Raw genomic sequence first — 22,290 nt, forward strand, 5'->3', positions numbered from 1 at the left:
TCCAGCGGTTTAGGAAGAGTTCACTGGCATACTCACAAACAGAAGAATTATCTGTACAAGTTAGGTAGGATCAACAAAGATTAATAACAATTAGAGGTGTCAGTAGCAGTTATATTAGAGTCGGAACAGGTTTCTGTATCAGAGTAACTGACAAGAGCGAGTGGGATATGTGGTAGTGATACAGTCGGGGTTTCGTACATATATTTTGTCTTTTTAACGTTTTTTTTTTAAGAATGCTTGATGAGATGCCTTTTCACATTGTTGATCAATGCATTTTTGTGACATAAACGGTAATGGTTTTTCACATTTTCTGACTGCCTCGTTGACCGAGTATTTGGAAGTGCTAGTGCTAGTGGATAAGGGGTCTCGGGTTCGATTCCCGGATCGCACAAAAGTATTACTGGCCTTTTTTTGATAATGTCTCAGTAGTAGCACGGAGTCTGGAATTGTGCCCCGTATATGGCAATAGGCTCAACTCCAATTACATGGGACTTATAACGCATGTGGTGAAAAGTGAGTGTACAATGTACAGTGGCATTACGACTTACTCGTAAGTACCGTGGGTATATGGTTTAAGTAACTATTCAACTTGATGTCTTTCATATCCTTCAGATACAAGGTGTTGGCACTTATGTTCGTATGGGGTGTCACTGTTTCGGTTAAACAGCGGAACCTTAAAAACAAATTCAGAAACAAACAAGTATTAATTACGTAAAAATAATAACGAAGTCGACCCCTACAATTAATGGCGCCGGTTCACGCAGAGATGGGTTTTTATCTCAAATATCAATGGATACTTTCGTTCTCAACGCGAAACTGTAGTATCGTGTAATTGGTGACTTCGTGTTACTTGTTTTGCTATTGTTTACGAGTTACTGCTATTTTTATGGATGGCAGACTAGGAAAACCTTTAAACTATTATATGTACCACTAGAAGTGGGGGCACCCACTTCCCTAGGTACATCCTGCGGGGTATCGTCGACTATTGTGAGGCTCGGAACTTCTCTTGAAAATAAAATTATAACCTTGTCGTTGGCAGGTTTTGGTCCCGCACCCTCATGCAAGAGACACCTAAAACCTCCGGGCCACCACAACATTCTTCTGACGACCAAAGGGTATAATTATAAGTGTAGGGGAAACTTACCTACGACTGTCACATCATCATCATCATTATCAGCCGAAAGACGTATATTGCTGAACAAAGACATCACATACACTGACTAATATTAAGCACTAACGATATTTTTTTATACTATAGTTCTTAAGTTTATAAATAGAAGCATTTCTATTTTAATAGCACTCATGCGTAGTGCGTAAAACCTATTTTTAGTAAATCGTAAAAACAAAAAACATAAAATTTTATTTTATTTAAACGCAAGTGTTAGAACCAGTTTCATTAATGTGTCAGATTTTATTAAAGGCTCGTGCCTATCTATGTCTATTACTAATTTTTATGATTCGTTTGTTCGAGAAGCGGTCATAAACCAGACACCTTGATTGGAAATTCCATAAAATCCACACAATAAAGTCTAAAATCTCATCTGTACCTAAATACTTAACATCTTTATATCTTCTACTGGGTAGGCAGAGGCATACCTCTTGAATATAACACCCACATTTCACCTGTTATGTTACGTTGTATTTGTTTTTACTTTTTATGGGTCTCATAAGGGTATGAGTAAACCTATCTCTCTACAGCAGACTAAATTCCACCGAAATCCCACAATATTGCCCGATAGACCAAGACCTACGGATGGTAGTTACGCTTGCATCCACTCGCCAAACGAGACAGATATACTTAATATTATTTCACATCGAATCTTCTTAAAGAAGTCAATGAAATCATAAATCTTGTACACATTGTATGCGCAGTCACAGGTACATAGGTAGCTACTGGTCTATAACAAACAGTTTTCACGACAATAAAGTAAAACAATGGCTAAATAAAGTTTATATAAGTAAAACCAGGACTTTCTCCAACTGGGATGGGAACCGCAGGTCCCATTGTAATTATAAACTGAACAATACTCGACTTTATGCAATGAAAGTAACCGTCACCCATACTCACTCATTTTATCATTTTCACTCACAATTTTTTCTTACAACAACTTCTTTAAAGGTATTGTTTAATTTCGTAATCTTGAATATTGTTACTCAAGCTTTTTGGCACCGATTTTTATGAAATTGGAATGATGTTATGCGATATCGTTATTTAATATTTTACAGAAGTAGGTAAGTAAATAAGACGGTTTGTATATAACCATTGCTGAAAACATTACCTATGTCTGCCCACAGTTACAATCTGAAAAGGATGGAAGTAACTTAGCTTCCTGGATTTTTTCTACAAGGACCTTAGCTTACGGTTGATTTGATGACTAATAGTATGCAGTCACCATAACCTACATGCGTGCATAATTAGGTCGTTATAGCTTCAAGCTACGAGAATTTCAGCTCGTAGTTTCTCTTCCTCATTCAGTTACTTGTTTAAATCCATAATCGACTAATCCAATATCATCTCCTCAAAGATTCTTAAAGGTTAAAATCTAGTAACTGTTGACTCTATACTGACATATACCTTACACCTATTTATGTCTATGACATGCAGTTAACGTGTTCTTCATATTCTATGGCGACGTCGTGATCGACGGCAGGTCATGGGCATTACCATCTCATGTGCAACTGAACTAAAACTCGATACTTGCAAAAATCTTGTCTGATCTGTACAACATGTGTATAGTAGCTATGGTATCCATTTCTAATGGATTTGCATTGACCAATAGAACAAACACTGTAGCGTAAATGCATAATAAGTAATCATCAAAAAAAATATTCTTAAGTTCAAACCTTTTTATCTTAAAGCGACTACCTATGTATTAAATACTTGTATAAGTACTTGTTTAAATTACAGACTGATCTTGTTTAAATTACAAATTGTAATCGGTCACTGCTAGTTAACCGATACGAATCACTGTCCACTCATAAAATAATGACAGTACAAATGTTTGTATACATAATTGGTGTAATCGTGTATTACCGGAACGGACACGCGTAACATTTTGCGATAAATATAATAATAGGACCCGCCATAACATAACACAGTCCAAGGGTCGCTATTCTCTACTTGCTCAATAAGGGAACGTGCTAAACCAAATAATGTTGTATTATTGCCTTCTTATATTTTTTTCTTTTACTCAACGCAAATCAGACCTTTTACAGAATACTAGCTAGCTAGTCTACTACTTTAGTTCGACTAAAACAAATTGCTTACTTATAGTGCGCGCGGAACTAGTAGGCTGGTCCTTAGGTGGCGAACAGGTGTGAGAGATCGTGAATTTATTGTTTAATTAAAATTAAAAAGATACCTAATTACCCCCTTCCCAATCTTCCCAGTCCCCGATTCCCCAAAAATCAGGTGATTCGTATGCTTAGACAAATGAACTTTTAGAAGTTTAGCGCGCACGACCAATTACATAGTTCCACGCGCACTTTTTTGTCAGCAACTAGATTTAACAATACCCTTCCCACAGTCAAGTATAAATACTAAGATACAACGAGTCCTTATCCCAACCCCTTGCACCTCGGTCAGTAACTGTAACAGCTGCCAGGAACCACTTTATCGACTTGTACAAATCACTTGATTGTTTCCCAATTAGTATTGAAGGCAATAAAGCTGATATTTTCAGTTTTAGTTCTGGCTGTAAATTCATTTGATTTGGTTTTCACTTTCCTAATTAGCATTTGATTTAAAAATTGTTATCGCCTAAATATTTGTACATTTCTTTTCACTTTATATAACGTAGACTTTTGGTCAATGAAGTATTTTAGAATTTGTATACTAACGGGTAACTGTGTACAAAATTAGATAGTAATCTTTATTTCCTGATTTATTTAATTTGCTGACGTAATGCATGTCTCAGGAAACAAACCGTGCAGTCCGCGATTCATGCAGGCTCGGTGTATCATTAAGCCTGCGAGTGATTCAGTAATAACCCCTCTGTTTGAAGTGTGCTCTATATTTAGCTTACACAACTTATGGTTTCGTTCACCTCGCATTCAATATAGACGAGTTTCATATGCAAGATCTCTGTGCACGGTGCAGGCACCGAACATTGCCACAATACTCACAAACCACTTCACCGCTGACCATGTGCAGAACCATTTAAAACCGTCTATAAATATCGAACGACCGATTTTATTAACTGATCTTTTACAAGTATACAAGTCATAAACGAGAGAGCAATTAAACATTCTCAAGATCGAGCGCATAGAGCTTTCATCAAAACGGTAACAATAATCCATGGATAACACGTGTGTCGGCAATTACCGACACTTTGTAGCGGGGCGACGGCGGCGGCAACAATGCTGCTTGGAGGGCTAACGGCGAGCGGCGCCTGCGCAGCGCGCTCTCAGTGCGGCCGGCACGTCCGCGCAGACATGCTGTGCCCCGCGCGTTGCTCGTGCTTCCTCTGCCGCGAGCTGCAGTCCTGTCGCGCCGCCGACGCCAGGAAACCAAACAAAAACATGTGCGACAACTTCATTCTGAAGAAGGCGGAGGCGTGGGAGCCCATGAAGTTTATCCGCGGAGCCGCGCGCCTCTCCGTCAGACACTGGCAGAGCAGGGACCCCATCACGTCCAACAAGACGAGGGTCGCCACGCACAAGTCCACCAGCTGCGAGCAGCTGTACCCGCATCCCTCGGAGGACGAGTCGGGACCGTTCGGCATGCGGCGCGCTCCCAGCACAGACCGAGTGAAACCACAGTCGGAACACAAGGCGCTTTTTAAGCTCCTTGGCAATTCCCGAAACAAGAAAATAAGTAACAGTGATGCTTCTGAATCAAAAGTACGTCGTAGTGTCCTGAATTTCAGGAAGACTGAAGCCCCAAATTCCAAAAATGTTCATGAAAAATATATTCCTTTGCCGCAGGTGTCGGTGCCCACGGAACATATTTATAGTGAACCTCGGCCGACCATCAGGAGTCCACAGTCCCAGTTTGACGAGTGTTGTCGACCTCCAGTATACCAGAGTGTGGAAAAGAGGAAGGAGGAGCTCAGTAAATGCTCGGCAGACAAAAAGATATACAGTAACCGGCTTCCGTGTTACGAGGAACTGGCGCAGAGACTTTCCCAAGATAAGAGCAAAAAGTCTAACTTGCCTCCACCGGAAGGTGGGTTGGCTAACAAGATCACTCAAAACAACAATAAAGTTGTCATTTATTTTGGAGATTCTATCATTCGTAAACACAACGAACAGAAAAAGGAGGAGTATAGGCTTAAGGAGGATCCTGCTAAAGAAGAAGTTATTTATGCTAATCGTTTGTTGGAAGAAACTGGGAACTTGGGACTTAGTAAGGATGTGGACAAAGGTGGAGGTGACACTAGGATGGTGTCGGAGGTCCAGGTTCCAGAGGCCATATACTCTGAGATCAAGGGTGACAAATGTGCAGATGTACAAGACGTAGTAACGATTAATGATGCAACTTACAAGAAGGACGTTTTCGGGACGATGAGTTCTGACGGGTTTCTAGTGGTAGAGTTTGAAGGTAATTTCGAAAGAGCTCGACAGTTGGTCGAGCTGGTGCATGGAGGTGGAGTGGATCATCACGAGGCGACAGTGCTGGATGAAGATGAGCACTGCGACTGGAGTTTCATCCAGGATTGGCGGAAGCGGTAAGAACAAACATGCTGTTATACTTGCTCCAGACGTGATGACCTGGATCCCATCTGCTTTGTTTTATAATCGCAATGTTCATAATTTGAACAGTTACATTGTGATAGTTAGGTGTGGCCTGAGAGCGGCAAGTATTGTTAGGTGTAGGAAGCAGGCCAGCCGAAGTAGTGTAAATATATCATTACAGGTTTTATTATCGCATCAAACTATGTCATTTACTTTCTTGGGACACAAATACAAGGAAATAAGTACATTTGTTTATTCAACGAGTTCATTTATTCGTCTCCATTTCCATTTTTAGTAGTCAAATAAATTCGTTTGTCTGTCTGTCTCGTTAGGAAATTGCTAATCGTAGTAATCCCAACTGGTTCCAATTAACTTAAGGCCGTCTGTCACTGGAGAGTTATGGTTACTCTCAGAGAGAGTGTAACGAGTTGCACGCTGCACGCACTGCATCCGTGCAGTGCAGAAGCTTTCTTATACATTTTCTGTAATTCTTGAACTTCCTTACGTAACGGACGTGCACCACATTTTTTACACCGTGTAAGTGTTCGGGAAGACATTTGCGTTAATTGCGTAGCGATTCCGCCGATAACAATCGTGTGTTGTTGGTCGACGAACTCGTGCGAGCTTCTGCTTCTTTGTAGCGATACCGATCCGTGCAAGCCCACCGGAACACACGCACTTCCATTCTCAACCTTATTTTCACACGTGACATTTGAATTTTAAATAACACCATCCTTCCGTTGTTGTCAATGCATCGAAGGTTCCGCTTAACAGCTCTGATGATCTTTTGTTCTGTCTCTCATCTTCTTGTTTACAGGATTGTCAGACTTTTTCTAGCACCTGTACTTACTACTTCCCTGAGAATGTAACACAATCAACATTACTAGAACTGTGTTTACAATTCAATTAAGAACGGTGATGCTCTTAAAAATGAATGCTGGTTTCGTAATAATCCGCTACGATCTTTTATCTTTGAGTTAATTATCATTACGTTGGATAAGTTGATTTTGTTATACTTTTTCGGCGAATTCTTACTGGTACAAATTGGATCGGAGAAAGTTTGAAGACACATTATGCGTTCAATAATTCGATAATCAAAGCAGACGGTGCCGACCACCGGCTACCTAAATAATATCGGAGAAACGAATTTAACGGTGCATTATTGGTAAACGATATGATCAACTATGGACCACTGTAAACTAAATATTTGAAATGGCGGAGCTGTTTATAAATTGATTGTTATCAGACTAGACCGGGTGAAACAACTCAATAGGCGCGCGAGGCGAACAATTTGAAGTCTAACTTCAATTGTCGTTGCTGGAGATTTCGCAATGCGTACAAACCTGATTGTCACACTAGTTATAATTGTAACGTCTAAGTTTGTCACTTTGTTAGAAGTACTTATAGGCTACCTGTTGAGTAATAGCACTAAATATTTACCTAGTAACGTTGCTGTAGGGACTTGGTACCTACAGGTAGGTAGGACATACAGTGAATCAATCATACCTTTCGAATCTAACAAAATTAAATTAGTTAATCATGAACTGACATTAAATACTAATCATGTCTTCACACGTTTTATAGAATTTTGTCTCGAAAAAATGAACTTTGATTTGACTCTCGCAAAATTTGTTTCACAAAAATGTTATGCGAAAATGCATCTCTGTTAAGTTCCCATAGAACTTAATGGGTTCAAGGTTACCAAAAGTTTTAGCCAATCCGGAGCCTTGAAGCTGGTTGCTTAAACCATCAGGTCGTGGTGGCCGGGTGTCACGGCACGCCCGATTGGGTGCCAAAGCCCAATTGTCAACTGTGTTAGCGCCTTAATCTACCGGTCACGAGCATTGTCGCCTGCTTGCCTCAATCGATTTGCACATTTAAGACCATTGTTCATTGCAACTTGATGGACTTCACGTTCTACTTTTGCTTGACCAGTCTCTGTTTACATTCAAATTGACTTGGTGGACGGTCGACTAGCTGGTGTCGTGTATTACGCCGATAGCAGGAAATGCTATGAAACAATTTACACATGAACCATGATGATGACATTCAAAATGATCAAAACAGTTAATGTCCGTGAAGGATGACCAAGGACAGCGTGTCACAATGTACCGGGATGCTGTTTTACCGTTCGTTATGAACTATTTCCAGGGTAACAAGGTCGGTATTCGCTTGCAGCACACATTTCTGTGAGTGGAGCGTTTATGATGGGCGCATCGCATTGTGTTCATGGTTGGGCGACAATTATTACGCGCTAGTTTATTGTGACGTAACACAACAGTTTGGGAAACGTGCAGATTAATGTAATGTATCTCAAGTATACGTGTAGTTAGTGGTATTCGTTCGTTACGCATTCTCGGCTTGTAAGACATGTTGATGGAAACAAACTGCCTCATCTCAACTTGTTTACGGAACACAACAAATAGAAAACATGTAACTACTGACTGCCGATTAATTCATTAAACTAACGAGCGACAGTTTTACATAACTAACTTGATTTCGTTGCAAAAAGAGGAAATCAATTTCCTGGGCTTTCCATGCGCCCGTTAGAAACACTAAACCCTGTGTAAAGCCCGCCTTCATTCTTATCCGACTCATAAATAACATTTTATGAATATCATTAAGCACTATGATTTATTTTATGGGTTATAAATCCTATTAGTTGTTAATCTTGCCATTAACACAAACATAAAAGTTTGTGACCTCTAATGGAACACCATAGCGGCGACTGTGAGATTTGCGCGCCAAATTGTATGTGTATCTACACATGATCTGTAGGTTTTTATTCCATAACTCGAGTCAAGACGAAGAAGTATTAACTACAAATCACGGTTTACTCCCGTAAACATTTGGCCGTTGTTGACTGCGTACACTGCTCATGATGAGGAGTCCCTCTATGACTTGAAACTAATATCATTTTCATCCTCTATGTGGGTTTCTCTACATAGGAAGGGTTGTTGATGTATCTATATCGTAGTTTAAAAGGTACAGGGTTTCTCAGCACCATCGGCTCTAATGCCACCCAATCTAAGAAAATAAAACTTTTCAATTACAATTTCGCCTTTTTAAGGACAATCGATACATTTTATATTCATTGCTTTATCTGATAAATTAATATTCGTGTTATTATTTATAATCAGTCTAATTCAGTATGGAACAATCTAGAAAGGACTATTGTCTAACCATGACTTGGTGACTCTAGAGGTTCAGGTTAATAGTAACGGTGACACTTCCTCCAACGTGACTGCCATTTGCAAACCTATTGCTCTACTTGACCACTGTTTATGTCGCTGTTTGCCTTTTTTATTTTATTTTTTGTTTATTTAATGACCTTTGTTGTAGTCACAGGTCATGTTACGAAACCTGTATCTAGTCTAGACAAGTCTGGAGTAATAAAGCTACAGTTGAATAAATAAACGAGTTTGATCGCCACACATAAAGTATAAGTAGCCATTGACAATAAAATCGCCACATTTGACTGAAAATACTTAGAAAGACAGAAGTAGACTGTGGAAAGTAGTTGTGTCCACACTCGTGTGTATTATGTATATGATGTATTGTTAAGTTTATTGTTAACATTAAATACAAACCACTTCGTCTATTGGTCTTTGGAACAAGTTCTTTATCGTAAAGTCTTGATTAATGACTAGTGTTCGGCAATAAGCCTTCATCGGTTAGACACAGTAGTATAAGTATGAACCTGAATATTATATATTTATTATATACTTTGACAGCCTTTTTATAAGGGGGCAAAATCATCCAATGAGTTCTCCCGCCTTGGGGGAAGCAATAGAGCAATAGGAGAGTCAGACTCTTGCTGACTAAAAACCACCCCATTCCTACTCCTGATTTTCGAGCCGGAGCGTCGGTAGTGGGACCTGCGGACTGCCTAGTGGGCACTAGGCAGTCCGCAGAACTTTGACAGACTTAGTACTGCTTTTAGCCGTTTAAAAAGAAAGGAAAAAGAAATTAGACCATAAATTCCAACAATCATGATACCATCAACTATTTGCTAAATGCAACAGCCGATCTTGCAGACATCAGTTGCAAAACGAGTCAAGATCACTTTGTACGGGCTGCTGGCTACAAAAACTGTTTAGTTCCACCTGTAACATCCATCTTACGATTGGACATGCTCGTCTGCCGGTCACGGTCCCTGCGTGCTCGCAGCCCATTCTTATTGTCAATCTATTAACATTATTGTGATCTTTTATTATGTTTTTGTCGTTTAGTAAATAGTAAGTTGAATGAAAATGTTTTTTGTGAGACCTTTTTTTTGAGAAGGGGAAAAATCATTCAATGTTTTCTCGCCTTGGGTGAGCCAGGAGGGAGTGTCAGACTCTTACTGGATAAAAAGCACCCTGTTCCTACTCCTGCTTTTATGTTGCTGATGTACCTACAATAAAACTAGCTTTCTGACCCATCTCAGTATGCAAAAGAAACACAGTAAAGTGCTCACCTCAAAGAGATAAACACATTCAAATTAGAATCCATTGTTTTGTCCTAATAACAAGTTATTTCATGCATAGTTGTGCCCACAATTGCTCTTGTTATGATATGGCTTTACAACATAATGTTTCGTAAACCACAAGACATAGTTAGACTATGGTAACATTGCATTATGACATATATACACATATCAGGCTATCCCAAAATGCCAATTTGATTTTCGGCTTTGTTACGAATGAATAAAGTTGTAAAGCTGTTTTAAATAAATTGACTAGAGTAGGATCACATGCTGACTTTTGATAACTGGTATAGGCTTCGTACTGACTTCTACTCCTCAGTTAAATAGTCTATTCAATTAGGTCACTAAGAGCTAAGAATGCAGACTGGTCAGCTCTCAGCATTCCAATTCAAGTAGATATGGACAAGTTAAGCAGTTTTTGCAATGATAAGTAAGTAGTTTAAGTATTGCTGGGAACGGTATTGTGCATTCTGTAGAGTGGGACACTGGACTAGATGCGTGTGTCGATGCAGATGAGGCAAACAAACAGAAACACATCACATTAACAGTCCGTGACAGTACACTTTTTGTATATGGACCTCCGCCATAAGAATTAGGATTGGAACACTCTAACATAAATAATTTAAAAGGAAAAACTACAAATTGATTAAAATTAAGTTAATCGATTAATAGCGCTTTTACGCATATTAATAACTGTTTTACGCAATAATGAAGTATATCGTAGAGAGTTAGAAATTAAAGGAGAGAAGACTCAGTTTCAGACGTCTTCTAGCTGATAACAATGAAAGACAACTTCTAAGAAGAGAATAGTATTTTGTATAGATCTAGTGCTCTATAAGTACATAATACTCAACACGAATACTCACATTAATCAGAATATCGTGCACAAAAGTATTCCAGCCATAGATGTGAAGCAAGTTCTGCTATAACAGCACATTGCATTACTCCGATTGGTCGCGCTGGCTCCGAGTCCGCGTGGCGACTCCGCTCCTTAGTCACGCATAGCTTCGGAGCTCGGATCATTTCGTTGACACCGCAGCCCGTTAGCGCAGCAACAAGCCTCGGGGCACAGGTTACTGGGAAATTGAGTGCAGCTAATGTTTTTCTACTGATGACAGTTATAGTCTGCTGCTGGGAACGTTTAATGAATTTTGTTATGACTTATGACTTTACAACAGGAATTTTGTCGCTAAAATGAGCTCAATTAGCATTTTATTACAGCTGAGAATTGGTTTCATTGGGTGCTTAGGTCTATAATGTAGGTATGTTGTACTGTTATGCAGTTATCGCAGTAATATAATAACTGTACTAAAGTTCTGTTTGACGTGAAATCATGTCCAGTCGTTTATCACATCCTTTCCGGTCAATTGCAAGTTTATAACATCCTGTACCATTGCTAATTTATGTACGGAACATGTTGCATCATAGAACTGTCCAAACTAGTAGGTACGTAGTAAATAAACAAGTTTGATATAGGTACCTAAAGGAAAAAAATACACTGGTTTCTAATTTTTTTTTTTCATTATGCTCTGAGGATTTCCGTATTTAATGAGTATTTAGTCATAGCATAGATTGTAATGAAATATTTGTTTGTGCAGGCCATCAAGCGGGTGTCGTCCTTCGGAAGAGGGGGCGTGGTGCGGCGGCGTGTCGGGAGCGCGAGCCCTGCGCGTGCGCGTGAGCGGGGCGACGGCCGCGCCAGCGCCCGCGCACGCCCGCCGTCTCTCGCCGCCGCCGCACGCGCACCGCGCCACTACACCACCCAGACCCACCTCACCCACCAATAAACGTATGTTCACCGTTTATAACATTAAACATTTTACTTAAGGATAGAATCTGATCAGGAACTCTAGCAAAACCAAAAGTAAAATTTTTGAACAAGTTAAATCGAAAATCTTACTTAACTGTCCTCTACTACACCAGTTGCTATTAGATGTAAGGCTAGCGGCTAGCGTGACTACTTGCAGCCTCATGCCTTGGTTAAAGTATTGAATTACTGTTCCAAATGTAGTGCAAATTCCGGGGCCTTATCCACCTCAGGGTAGGCTAGAATATAACACGATTAATGCTCACAAACAGGACTTCCTTAAATTTTAAGGATCCCCTTAGCATAGCTAAGATAGATAACACTTAAGTAATGAATATACCTAAGAATTACCTACCTTCAAAGTGACACCTAAATGTAGAGGTAAGGGATTGGTTTAGATAAGCATCTAAACTCTCTTAACTACCTCTAAACGAGCATCTTACAAACTGTCATTTCTGGAATTAGTACGAAAACGCTATTTCAAAATCCTAAAGCTGGGAAATCAAGTTAGGTTCCACGAATCCAACACATTATGTAGAAGGTTGGGCCCAAAAGGCCTTAGAAAGCTATTACGACGTAATTCGTATCCGACAGACAATTAAATGATGTAAAATTAACATAATCATAAGTTCACAACAATCTACCGCTACTCATGAATCTTAATTATCATAAAACTAACGGTTTATTTATCTCTGGGTCCGTACTTTAATTATATTATCGATATTTTATTGACTACTATCTCGTAAGGTGATGCTATTAACTGCCTTGCCTTTACTCGGAAAATATATTATTTTCACTTATGTGAGTAGTAAAGTAGGTAGGTACACCAGTCACCAAGTGCTTGGATAGTTAACCTCTTTTTACACCTCACATGGTGCCCGTTGCAGCTCCATAAAACTAAGATAACGGCTTCAGTACATTCCTCCACTACTTAACACTAAAGTCCCAATAAATTCTTAGCGATCCAGGAGGAAGCCCCACCGCCGTCCACGGAAGGTCCCAGCTCAGCCCAGCTGAAGGCAGTAGGTGCAGTGTCTCAGCTGACGGTGGCCAGCGCGCCCGTCCGCAGCGCCCCCGCACAGAACAGCTACGCACTAGAGCGGAGACCACCGAAACACGACCATCACCACCGACCTGTGGAAACTGCACCACCTGTACAGGTCAGTAGCCAATTTAGGACAAGATTTTGTAAGGATGAGCACCTATTGAAGACTGATGAAGACTAGATTTTGATAGTATCTTTGCTTTGGTCCGCTTGTATGTTTTCTTTATTTATTAGACTACGGCATACCGCTGATTGGGTTTTTGTTATAACTCGATAGTTAACAGATAATTTTGCAACGTCAACAAATAAATAATCTGTCCGTCTGTCCTTCAGTGAAGCTAGTTGCTCGTTCCAAATTATAGTATCGAACCATATCGAATGGAGAAGGACGAGTAAGAAACTCCATTCATTACCGTACTCTAGTAAATGGTATTACAATCAAATAATTGCAAATGAATCGAATATTGCTATTTGGATCTACAGATTGTAGGCATCTGCTACCATCAACAATCTACTGCATTACCACTACTGCTACATTGCCACATCATCTGTAGCTGTGAGAGCTATATTTGGATAAACCCAAAAGCGTTAATATGAATACAACAACAAGAACATTTCACAGTATAACATGTGTAACATCAAAAAGTACTCAGCTAGTAACATATCAAAGTACTTGTTCTATAAACCGCAGCTCGGCGGTCTCATCTCGTTGCTTTGATGCCGGCCGTAGCGGCGCGGCGTGGACACTAAACACTGATCCATCCTGCGGTCGGGACACACCACAACAATTCACACTTCACTTGTTATAATTAACTAACATACAGTTACTTGTTACTTCGGAGATCAAAGAACTCGTTATGGGAGTGATTTTGGAGTATAGTCTATGTTGTAAACTAATATCATGCAGTGTATTTAGTATTTGTCTTATTTGACTTCCTGGTTGGTTGATCAACTCCATGATTTATGTAAATCTGACGTAAATTTCTGGATGGATACGGCATTTTCGCATTGCATGATACCTAATAATGATAACTCACAAAAAATGGGAGAATCCGTATCTACAGAATGCGGCGTGATATCCATTTAGTCACGTAATTTTACTAACTGAAAACATTATATTTTGGTTTTATTTTGGCGAACAACTCTTTGATAACGTTTTACCTAACTAAACGACAATAACGGCACGTTTACATTCAATTTACAAAAAGCATCTTCGTTTAATGGCCATAAAAATTGGAGATGCGCTTCAATGACTCCATGAAGTAACAAAAACTTGGAAGTTTACCCAACCACTCTCGTAGTACAGACTTACAATATAATGTTATTGCAACATGAACCTTAATAGTTATAAACAATTGCCAAATTCAATTAACAAAACAATGGCTGTAACAGTTTTGACACCGATATTAACACGCAAGAAAACATACCATAGCGGCATCATTTCCATGTAGGTAACAGATACTTAATGATTACTTCAAATTATTTAGGTAAGTTAAAAATTAAGTGAGTATTGATAATCTCTAATGGACTTAGGAATCCAACTGGAGACCATTTGCTCGCTAGTCGTACGTGCAACCACTCATACCAACGAGATAGTACCTATAGATGAAGTTGAAGAAGGAGATATCTGATGTACCTAGGTAATTAGTTTTAAAGACAAACTTAGCAAGTGCTTAGAGCGCCAATTTACAAAGGAGACACGTCGCAAGACTGCGTCGCGTCGCACTACAGTAGTAACATCGGTGCCAAAAATATTAGGAGCGCCTATGAGGTTTACTTGCAGTCATTCTAACTAAATACGGTACCTACGTAAACTTCTGACAACACCTGTCTTCATCGCTCTTTGTTTCATAATACTCGTTATTATTTTCATTCCATACTGTATCTAATTCGCCAATACTTAAGTTCTTAAGTGCGAATTACTAAAACAATTGGTTAATACATAATTTTATTGTGAACAAGCAATTCCAAATCAAATGGATGTCATCAGGTCATCGTAGCGTTCGAATAATAATGTTTAGCTAACTGCAGCGGCGCACGCGAGACTCACATTGTGGTTACGGGATCTAGGCGGGAGATTGAGAATCTGTTACATGTTCGGTAATTGATTAACGCCAAGTATATCGGGTTCAATGTCCTGACGAATTTTATTGTTATTCTTAAATTATTTATTGCAAAAGTTTGCCTAAGTAGAATGTCGAGTAAACTACCTACATGTGACTGTGTTCTGTGTTATAAAAACTCTTAGAATGTGAATACCTTGTGAATGTATCGATTTCATTCAAAGAAAACACTTTCCAGCGTGTCGGCTGTCGGCTGTCGGCTGCAGTACTGGCATTCATCATGAGCTAATTAGTAATTAGTCGCGATCACATCGTCGGTAACCATTACAATAATTATCCGAGCAAGCGTTACGCGGCGAAAGTGTTGCCGCCAGAAAAAATAAATTACCATTGTTCTTAACAAAATCCCACGATCTCTTGATAGGGAAAAGCGTAATCGGTGGGAAGCTTTAAATATTGTTGAAAGCGAAAGCATCAGCGACAATGGCTGCCATGTTGTGCATGCAGATGCGTCAGCGTGTGTTTCATAAGACTGATGAGCTCTTTTTATCTTAATGGAGACGGATGATTTAATTCGCAGATTTTTGCGATTAGTGAACATTTTAAGCTTTTAATTTTATACTGAAGTGTTTGTTTGTCCTTAATAATACCTGTTTCACTTTCAAGACTTTCAATGTTTTGTCGTTATTAACATGAAATGTAAACAAAACAATTTAAACTGCACAGAATGGCGTCCGCGACTGCAACAGCAGTTCAGACGAGAACAGGTCATCCGGGCATGCATCCATGTCGGATAGCGGAGGTGGCGGAGAGGCGGGGAGGGAGGAGCCTCGCAGGACACGACAGCCACCACATGCACGGACTAAACATAGACCACATAATAAGGTATGTACGATGTGTATCCTAGTCTTATTGACAAGTTCAAAAATCATTTGTTATTGATTTTTGATCTGATATTATGAATTAGTTGTCTTTGTAATCACTGAATTGTTCAGTTGCAGTCCCCATGGCCAGGGGGTGGAGGGTTGGAGGATATCAGGTCAGCCATCAAGCAGCTGACACTTCGCTCGAGGGACAGCAGCAGTACTGCCACGAGTGCTTCCAGCGCCGGCGGTGGGAGCAATAATGGAGCTCCAGGTATGGACCAAGAAATGCTAAGGAACTGCTAGTAATCATTATAATTATTATTTTGAAGAATTCAAAATTATAATGCTACTTGATTTAAAAAATTAATCTATCTATAGTTTATAATGAAATTGTGTTTTACTCTTGCAATTTTATTACCTGCTTCTTTTATTTTCAGAGAGTGGCAGCGCTGCAGAGGCTCGAAGGAGACGAGCTCCTTTAGTGCGACAACCCTCACTCGACACTGTCTGCACAAACGTTACCAGCGCTGATGAATTTGTATGGGTTGACTCACACAATAGGTACGGATCCACAAAATCATAAGATGTTAATAAAACGCACTTGCGTTTTATCAACGCAAAAAGTAAAGCAAGAATTCAAAAGGCCATACCATAGCCATCACCATCTAAATGCTGTAGTACTTCATAGATTTATTCTTCTATCTTTCAGGCTGGTAGAGTTACGCTGCGTACCCTGGACAGCAAGCGAAGTTAGCAGGGCGCTGCAAGCAGGGAGATGCAGAGACATTGCGCCGAGGATGGCACCAGACACACCCTCAAGACTCGCCTACCTACTACAAAGGTATGAGAAATAAAGGAATTTGCCTTTTTTATTCAGTTTTACCAGTTTCTAAATGTTCTTTTTGAATGAAATGCCCAATAGTAATTTTGTTTTATAAATTATTTCAGGGCACTAGTAAGGATATCTCGCGAAGCTCAGCGTCTCTCGCAGAACTTTGGATTCTGCTCAAAACATGAAGTAGCCGGTGCCTTCAGGATAGTTCTCAGCACACCACTTGCGGACGCTTGCATTAAGGTAAAAGACGTGCAAGACATTCATTAAGACATCTCTTTTTTTTTTTTTTTTTGTATCGCGATGGAACTCCTCATGGACTTCCCACGCCGTGGGGACGACGGGGGTGTGCCGGACTCTTACCGGCTAAAACCACCGCGGTGTTCCTCCACTGCCTGTTGCCGTGATCCGGGCTGCCCTCACGGATTCACCGCACCCGGCAGGCTTCGACCTACCGCTACGTTTGCGGCAGATCCCGCCACGTTAGCGGCCCTGGGAGGCTGCTTCACTTCCTCGAGTAGCGCGCATGGAACACTACGCTAACGCCTACTCTCGCCTATACAGCGGACGTCTGACTCCCCAGTCAGTCGCCCGCAGGCCTCTCCTATGGAATTAAGACATCTCTGATTAATCTTTAGTTAGCTTAACTTTACTGGCGGAAAATTTATATTAAGGGTTAGAAAATGTAATTATGTGATGAGTTTATAATTAAAATAAAAATTGTTTTCAGGGTTGCCAACGAGCAGCAACAATGTACGCCACATCGGGAAGCGCAGCGAGACGCCTAGGCTCAGCAGCCCGAGCGAGGACCAGCCTCGCACCAGGACGGTTTCAGAGGTGGATGCTGGATGTTCGCGTCGCATCATTTGTACACGAGTAAGTTATTATAACCCCTCAAGCACTATGACAAGACTCATCTAAAAATACGGTGTAATGTAATAAAAAAAAAAAAATTATGAGTGTTGATTAGATTTCCAAATCGAAACAATTTTTGTGTCACTTTGTTTTCAGATATGCAGCAATCTACCTGTGTGCTGGTATGGAGACTCTCCTAGAAGAAATCGCACTGATAGCTGGTAGCAGTGCGGCTAGTACGCCCATCACACCTGCGGTCGTGGACCATGCCGTAGCTAACTGTGCCGATCTCTGGGGACTACTGCAGCCGTATAGCCATTTGAATGCTGGCAGGGTTGCTTCTGGTAAGACTTGTGAAAATCATTATCCAACAATGCATTACACGTACACGCCTTTCTGTGTTTTTAAATCTGACTTAAAATATCTTAATTTTCAGGAGCATTATCTTTGTCTCGTTGGGAATCCATGAGCTCTCTAGGTTCTGGATCATCGTCGGGAGTGTCCCGTCCTGAACACAGACAACTGGGACTAAGTCACGACTCTGGTATCACTACTAATGGTTCAGGTATGTTGGAAACCAAATGTCTTGTGTTCTTCATTTTGTATTTTCGGCTCGTAACTAGTTCCATTCCACTTATAGGTGGTTCAGGTACCTCAGCTGGTTCTAACAACAGCTCTGGTGGTTCCACTGCGTCTGTTCTCTTGACGACTTGTGCCGGCTCTGCCTCAGAGTTACGAGCTGTGCTGCGGAGAGTACACCCTCGGCTACCGCCATTATCTCCTGCTGCTGAACGAGCTTTATACTACTTTATGAGGTGTTCACAGGTTAGTAGCCAAATACATAAACGGTCATAATCTTTATTAGAAAAAAAATCTACGACGACAGCTTTATAATGAAAAGTTACGAATTCGTCATTACCATAACGCACATCTAATATTTTATGTAACTTTGTTGCTCTACCAGTTGGAGCACTCTAGTGCGAGTGGTGGCAGCTGTGGTGGTGCAGGACTATGGGGCGAGCGAGGGGCCGGTGCTCTGCCACCACTAGGCGAGTGGGTGCGCGTCATCCGAGCACACGCCACTCTTCGTCCACCGCCCGCTGTACCTGATGCTGATGACGTGATGCAGGCCGCGAGGTTATTGCTACCACATGCAGACTGCCCGCCTAGACCTATCACGTAAGAAACAATTTTTTTTCTTTGTTATATGTTTTTCTATTTTCTCCATTATATCACACGATGTTGTGATACAGTAGAATGTGTTAGTCATGATCGTGTATTTCACAGGCTAGAGGAAGCCATAGAACCAGTGTGGTCACGGTGCGCGCGCACTCCTGACGAGCTGAACAGAGCTGCCGTTGGAGTGGCCCAGCGAGCCTTACTAAGTGGAAGACCAGAGCTCGTGGGTGGAGTCCGCTCATTACTACCATCCGCTGGCATTGACGCACCAGACGCTTCCGGATTAACTGCGCTTATGAAGGCAGCATTCGCTGGGGACGAGCAAATTGTAGCTGTAAGTAGAGAAAGATGGGGCTATGGGGTTCGATAAAAAATAAATCAGGTCTGTGGATATGGATTTTCAAATGGCTCCCTAACTATTTCTTTGCAGATGCTACTCGAAGCGGGTGCAGATCCTAACATCGAAACAGGTGGTGCGTGTGCTGCCCACTGCGCACTGCCACTATCGCCGCGCTCACCGTCCACGCAACAAACTGCCCCCACGTACACCCCACCGACTGCAGGTATTTTATTAATTTTGTTCCAAAAGCATGGGCGTTATTAAAATGTACATACCCAGGGGGTAAACTTGCCATGCACTAGTAAGAATTATTGCAGACTGAAAATACTTTACTCAACAATCACAATACATTTGTGATCATTAGGCGGATGAGTTAGTCAACAATTGCATCCATATTATTAAAAACAAAACTTTTCTAAGGTTGGACTGCGCTGGTGTACGCGTGCAGTGGTGGTGGCGGCGGTGCCGTGGAGTGCGCTCGTCGCCTGCTGGCCGCTGGTGCCCGAGTGGATGGGGCTCCTGCGAGAGGAGACGATGTCTGCACTCTCACACCATTACAGGTACAGGTTACGACTAAAAAGCATTTTTATCGTAAATCAAAGACACAGTTTATCAGTTCTAATTGAATCTTTGTATGGTTTCCAGGTGGCATGTGGTGTTGGCAACTTGGAGCTGGTACAATTGTTGCTATCACATGGTGCGGATCCGTTCCTCTCCACGCAACTGAACGATGCTCTGTGCTACTCTCCAGCTGCACAGTACGGTTGTTATAGGTGGGTGAAAGCCTTTAAAGTGTACCTATAAGTATATGTTTATTTCTACAGCATCGAGTTGTTATTTAATTAAAACATGGTTCTTGTATTTCTAGTGCGGTAGCAGTATGCTGTGCGCATGGACGTCGCGCCTGTTTGCGTGCAGCAGTACGTGGTGGTGCTCGCGCAGCGCAGGCTGTGCTGTCTCTGGAAGAGGTGCTGGCTGAGGGCTCGGCCGCCCCACCGCCGCGGCAACCCACCTTCACCAAGCAACAACAACGCGCATTACATGACGCCATGTACTGTGCCGCCGAGACTGATCACTTAGGTAAGGCCTCATACGTTAATCCGTTCTTTTTTAAATTTAGAAATTTTATTCATAATATAGGTACTTGATTTTTAAAGTACCTACATGAAGAAAAACTAATAGGCTAAGGCCTGTATTGCCAGCGATTTATTTTAATTACCTTTAATTCATTTTTGTTTACTTAGATATTACACTGGAGCTACACGCGCTTGGCGTGCCATGGTCGCTTCATGCGTGGACATTATCCCTGGCCGCTGCTGCAGATGCAGCGCTAGATAGTGTCATAGACCAACTTTTACAAGACTTTCTTCAGGTAATATCGATAAGAGCAAATGTTTATTTTTTTCGTGAAGAAATTAAATATCTTCGATTATTACATATTATTTGTTACTGTTACAGGTGTGTCCGTCAGATGACAGTCACTACAGTAAACAGTTTATTTACGAGTGTCTCCCCCTGCTGTTTAATATTCTACGATACAGCAAGGTAATGTGACTTTGCATTGAGCTTAATAATGATTGTTATTTTTCATGGAACATCAAAAGTTAATAAAACCCCTTTATGTTCAGAAGGAAGGCACAGTCTTACTGCTGGCTGACATTCTGTGTGCGTGTTACGGACGAGAGCCTGTGCCGGGCGTCGCACAGCCACCGCCTCCAGTAGCACCTACACCAGCTAGAGTTGACCCTTCTTACGTCAACAATCCGTCCTTGGCTGACGTTACCTTTAGGTAGGCACATTTTCATGCATTTCAATCTGTTAGTACTATGTCTTAAGGTGACTAAGTTAATAAAAATTCAACCATTTTTCCTCAGGGTCGAAGGGCGATTATTCTACGGTCACAAAATAGTCCTCGTGTCTGAATCACCGCGCTTGCGAGCGATGCTAGCTCCAGCAAGAACATCAAATGAAGCCTTACCAGTAGCAAACACCGCACCACCTCTCGTGCAAATTAATGACATCCGATATCATATTTTTGAGGTAAACTTCACTTACTTCTTCTTCTCGTATTCTTCAACAAATTTGATCTATCAGACAAGTAATTCGGTTTATTTGTTGTCCTTACAGCAAGTAATGAAGTACCTGTACTCGGGTGGATGCTCAGGGCTGGACATCCCTGAAACCGATGTGCTTGAAGTCCTGGCAGCTGCCTCCTTTTTCCAACTCCTTCCACTGCAGCGGCACTGTGAGGCAAGAGCAGCAAAATCAGTGGATCTTCACAATCTTGTCTCGGTTTATATTCATGCTAAGGTAAGATAATAGGGATCATATTATCTGATCTTGAAATAAAGAAATTAGGTACAAAACTTTAGAAGTGAGTAAAAGGAAGGAGGGAAAAACAATTAAGGTTTTCATTCGTGTTTGGTGTTGTTACAGGTCTATGGTGCTACTCAGCTACTGGAATACTGCCAAGGGTTCCTACTTCAAAACATGGTGGCGCTTCTCACATACGATGACTCCGTCAAACGTTTGCTCTTTGGGAAACGGCTTCCTGGACATAATGTCCTTGGTGCTTTACTTGTAACATTACAAAAAAGAATAGAAGCCAGGAAAAATCAAGCAAAAAATAGATAACTATTACAATGTTAATACAAAACATTTTTGATTAAAAGTTTAATTATTTAGATAAAATACCTATATAATTTTACAAATGAGTAATAGAGTGACTCTAAGGTTTTTTGATTTATTTAAAAAAAATATTTTCCCAAATATTTTCATAAGGCTTTAATTTTGTCATGCTGAAATACCTTTATGTAAACGAAGTTTGATAATATTTTATTTTATAATAATGTAAGTACTAAATTAACTTCTATGTAGATAAGTAAGTAGATTATCAAGTACAACTGAAATATAAATATTTTTGTAACAAAATATATTTTTGTCTTCATTTTGTAATTCTTTCGATAATTTTTATGTATGAAACAGTTTATGACTGGAAAGTATTATATTATCTTTGTAATGTAATTATTGTTGAAATAAAGCTTTGTGTTGTAAAATGTTTTAATATTTTGACAGCTTTAAATAAAATTTTAACACCAAACAGTTACATTACAGTCCTTGACTGTATTAGGTACAATAACTAATATGATTCATAGCAAT

General features: G+C 40.6%; 1 protein-coding gene across 5 annotated transcripts in view; it reads left to right on the forward strand.

The window, feature by feature from the left end:
• Positions 1-22,187, forward strand: part of LOC118263485 (ankyrin repeat and BTB/POZ domain-containing protein BTBD11) — a 39,185-nt gene extending 16,998 nt beyond the window's left edge. Inside the window, exons 1-25 of one of the 5 annotated variants that reach the window (XM_035575512.2) lie at positions 4,345-4,842; positions 4,927-5,669; positions 11,743-11,933; positions 12,912-13,111; positions 15,786-15,944; positions 16,055-16,196; positions 16,363-16,486; positions 16,635-16,766; positions 16,874-17,000; positions 17,488-17,633; positions 17,769-17,956; positions 18,049-18,177; positions 18,253-18,437; positions 18,577-18,791; positions 18,900-19,125; positions 19,222-19,354; positions 19,552-19,691; positions 19,777-19,904; positions 20,000-20,211; positions 20,376-20,503; positions 20,590-20,676; positions 20,760-20,920; positions 21,006-21,171; positions 21,259-21,441; positions 21,568-22,187. In XM_035575512.2, coding sequence (XP_035431405.2) covers positions 4,360-4,842; positions 4,927-5,669; positions 11,743-11,933; positions 12,912-13,111; positions 15,786-15,944; positions 16,055-16,196; positions 16,363-16,486; positions 16,635-16,766; positions 16,874-17,000; positions 17,488-17,633; positions 17,769-17,956; positions 18,049-18,177; positions 18,253-18,437; positions 18,577-18,791; positions 18,900-19,125; positions 19,222-19,354; positions 19,552-19,691; positions 19,777-19,904; positions 20,000-20,211; positions 20,376-20,503; positions 20,590-20,676; positions 20,760-20,920; positions 21,006-21,171; positions 21,259-21,441; positions 21,568-21,765 — 4,926 coding nt within the window. In that variant the 5' untranslated portion in view covers positions 4,345-4,359 and the 3' untranslated portion in view covers positions 21,766-22,187. Of the gene's footprint in view, positions 1-4,344; positions 5,670-11,742; positions 11,934-12,911; positions 13,112-15,785; positions 15,945-16,054; positions 16,197-16,362; positions 16,487-16,634; positions 16,767-16,873; positions 17,001-17,487; positions 17,634-17,768; positions 17,957-18,048; positions 18,178-18,252; positions 18,438-18,576; positions 18,792-18,899; positions 19,126-19,221; positions 19,355-19,551; positions 19,692-19,776; positions 19,905-19,999; positions 20,212-20,375; positions 20,504-20,589; positions 20,677-20,759; positions 20,921-21,005; positions 21,172-21,258; positions 21,442-21,567 lie in introns of those variants that run through there. The other 4 variants (XM_035575510.2, XM_035575511.2, XM_050705415.1 and 1 more) reach the window with 4 other exon arrangements.
• Positions 22,188-22,290: the final 103 nt, after the last annotated feature.

The sequence above is a fragment of the Spodoptera frugiperda genome, chromosome 27, assembly GCF_023101765.2.
Source record: "Spodoptera frugiperda isolate SF20-4 chromosome 27, AGI-APGP_CSIRO_Sfru_2.0, whole genome shotgun sequence".
Classification (NCBI taxonomy): domain Eukaryota; kingdom Metazoa; phylum Arthropoda; class Insecta; order Lepidoptera; family Noctuidae; genus Spodoptera; species Spodoptera frugiperda.